Source organism: Merops nubicus, unplaced genomic scaffold (genome assembly GCF_000691845.1).
Source record: "Merops nubicus isolate BGI_N331 unplaced genomic scaffold, ASM69184v1 Scaffold36882, whole genome shotgun sequence".
Classification (NCBI taxonomy): domain Eukaryota; kingdom Metazoa; phylum Chordata; class Aves; order Coraciiformes; family Meropidae; genus Merops; species Merops nubicus.
The window spans coordinates 858-2,876 of NW_008594922.1; the positions used below are offsets into that span (position 1 = coordinate 858).

General features: G+C 54.9%; 1 protein-coding gene across 1 annotated transcript; it reads left to right on the forward strand.

Moving 5' to 3' along the window:
* Positions 1–523: 523 nt before the first annotated feature.
* LOC103768756 (IST1 homolog) lies at positions 524–1,789 on the forward strand (the record flags this gene model as incomplete). Its single annotated transcript, XM_008935909.1, has 3 exons — positions 524–618; positions 1,257–1,437; positions 1,702–1,789. Coding segments are annotated over exons 1-3 (357 nt in total), but the record flags the coding sequence as incomplete, so codon positions are not given.
* Positions 1,790–2,019: the final 230 nt, after the last annotated feature.

Consider the following 2,019-nt stretch of genomic DNA (forward strand, 5'->3'; position numbering starts at 1 on the left):
AATGGAACCTAAAACCACCATCTCATTAAGCTCAGCTTACTGAACTGAGGCACAGTCACATTTTCCTAGACCACTTCTAGATTTTCATCTGGCATTCTTGAAACTTCCCTCTGGGATTCATATCAGTGGCTAACGTCACTTATCGAGATTAAATAGGCACCAGCCTTTTACTTCTTGTTTTAGGGTATGTTTTCTAACCCTGTTCCTATTTATGGAGCAGTCTCAGTTTTTGTTCATCTTGCGTCTGTTTAAGGGTCTGAAAATCAGCCTGTCAGAAGGGGATTATCCAGGAAGTTTTTGTTCCCTGCTGACCTCAGTTTGGTGCAGGGTTATGATGTGAGAAAGGGAATGAAGAGTGCTGTAGGTTCAGTCATTTGTGAATAACCACGTTCAGGAGTAGCAGGGCTGGGCCTGCCTGCCTGGAAAATTCCTTTTTTTTCCTCCCAACTAAAACAGTGACTGGTGTCCTTCTGGCCAGCAGCTGTTGGTTCCAGTGACCTCTCCCTTTTCTCCCACAGAAAGCGTCCATCATGTTGGGCTCTGGGTTCAAGGCTGAGCGCTTGCGAGTCAACCTGCGCCTCGTCATCAATCGCCTCAAACTGTTGGAGAAAAAGAAGAGTGAGTATTTTGAGTGGGCAGGTGTGACCCAGCGTGCTTTTGGGGCTCAGGAGACTAGATGAGAAGATTTTTCTGGAGTTGGGGTACTTCCATGGGCTGGGTAGGGCACAGCTCTTGCTTCTCCCTGCTAGGCCCAGGCTTTGCAGTCTGCCCGGCACATGAGGGCCCAGAGGAGCAGACTGGCCCTGACGTGGCCTCTTTTCACCTTCCTGGAGGGGCTTGGAATGCCGTTTATGGGGTGCGTGGGGTCGTAGCTGTGAGCTGTGCGTGGAGGGACGTGCCATTTTGCCCTGGGGGGCCTTTCCTGGGCCCTCCGTGCTCACAGCATAGTGGAAAACTTCCTGTGCGCTGTGAGGCTCTCCCAGCTGTGCTGCCCTGCTCAGAACTGGGTAAGATCTGTGGCTCTGACTCCTCAGGGAAGCTGAAGGTCAGCTAAAAGCCCATTCTCCTTTCTGCTGTGGGTTAGTGTGCTGGGACCTAGTCACAAGGTTTCCACTGAGCTGTAGCTGAGTATCCTGTGCTGCAGAGGCCCCACAGCGGAGCGAGGGGAGCTCCGGATGGCTTTGTGCATGGCGGGGGCTGTGGGAGGGCGTGGAGCCTGCCAGCACAGGGACTGACCCTGGGCATGTGTGCTGTAGCTGAGCTGGCCCAGAAGGCAAGGAAGGAGATTGCAGATTACCTGGCAGCCGGGAAGGATGAGCGTGCCAGGATTCGTGTGGAGCACATCATCCGTGAAGATTACCTGGTGGAGGCCATGGAGATCCTGGAGCTGTACTGTGACCTGCTGCTAGCCCGCTTTGGCTTGATTCAGTCCATGAAGTAAGCTCTGGCCTAGAGGGTGTGCTGTGGGAGAGGATCTGGGCCCCAGGCTCAGGGCATGGTGCTGTTGGGGGAAGGCCTGGGCTATAGAAGGGCACCTCTGCTTGTCTTGGTGTCCTGGGGCCTCCAGAGAATGCTTTTTCCCCAGGCAGAGAAGACTCTGGAGCCCAGCATGGAGGATGGGGACTTTTGGGCTAGGCAGACTGGGGGCAGCAATATCTAGGTGTTTGATATGGACTTAGGATTGTCTTCTGTTGCCCTTAGGGAGCTGGACTCTGGCCTGGCAGAAGCGGTGTCTACGCTCATTTGGGCTGCGCCACGACTCCAGTCGGAAGTGGCCGAGTTGAAGATTGTGAGTGGTGCTGTCTGAGGGTTGGTGAGCGTGCAGGGGGGAGCAATGCTGCTGGGAGCTACTAGAAGCCTTTGTCCGGGGCTTTGCTCAGGCTGTCATTAAGGCAGAGGACATGTATTTGTGGGCTCTGCGGATGGAGACCCCATACGGCTGTCTGTAGAGCCCCAGGGCTGGCTGTGGCTGCTCCCATGGGGCTCTCGGTGGCAGAACTGAGGGCACTCTGGGGGGTG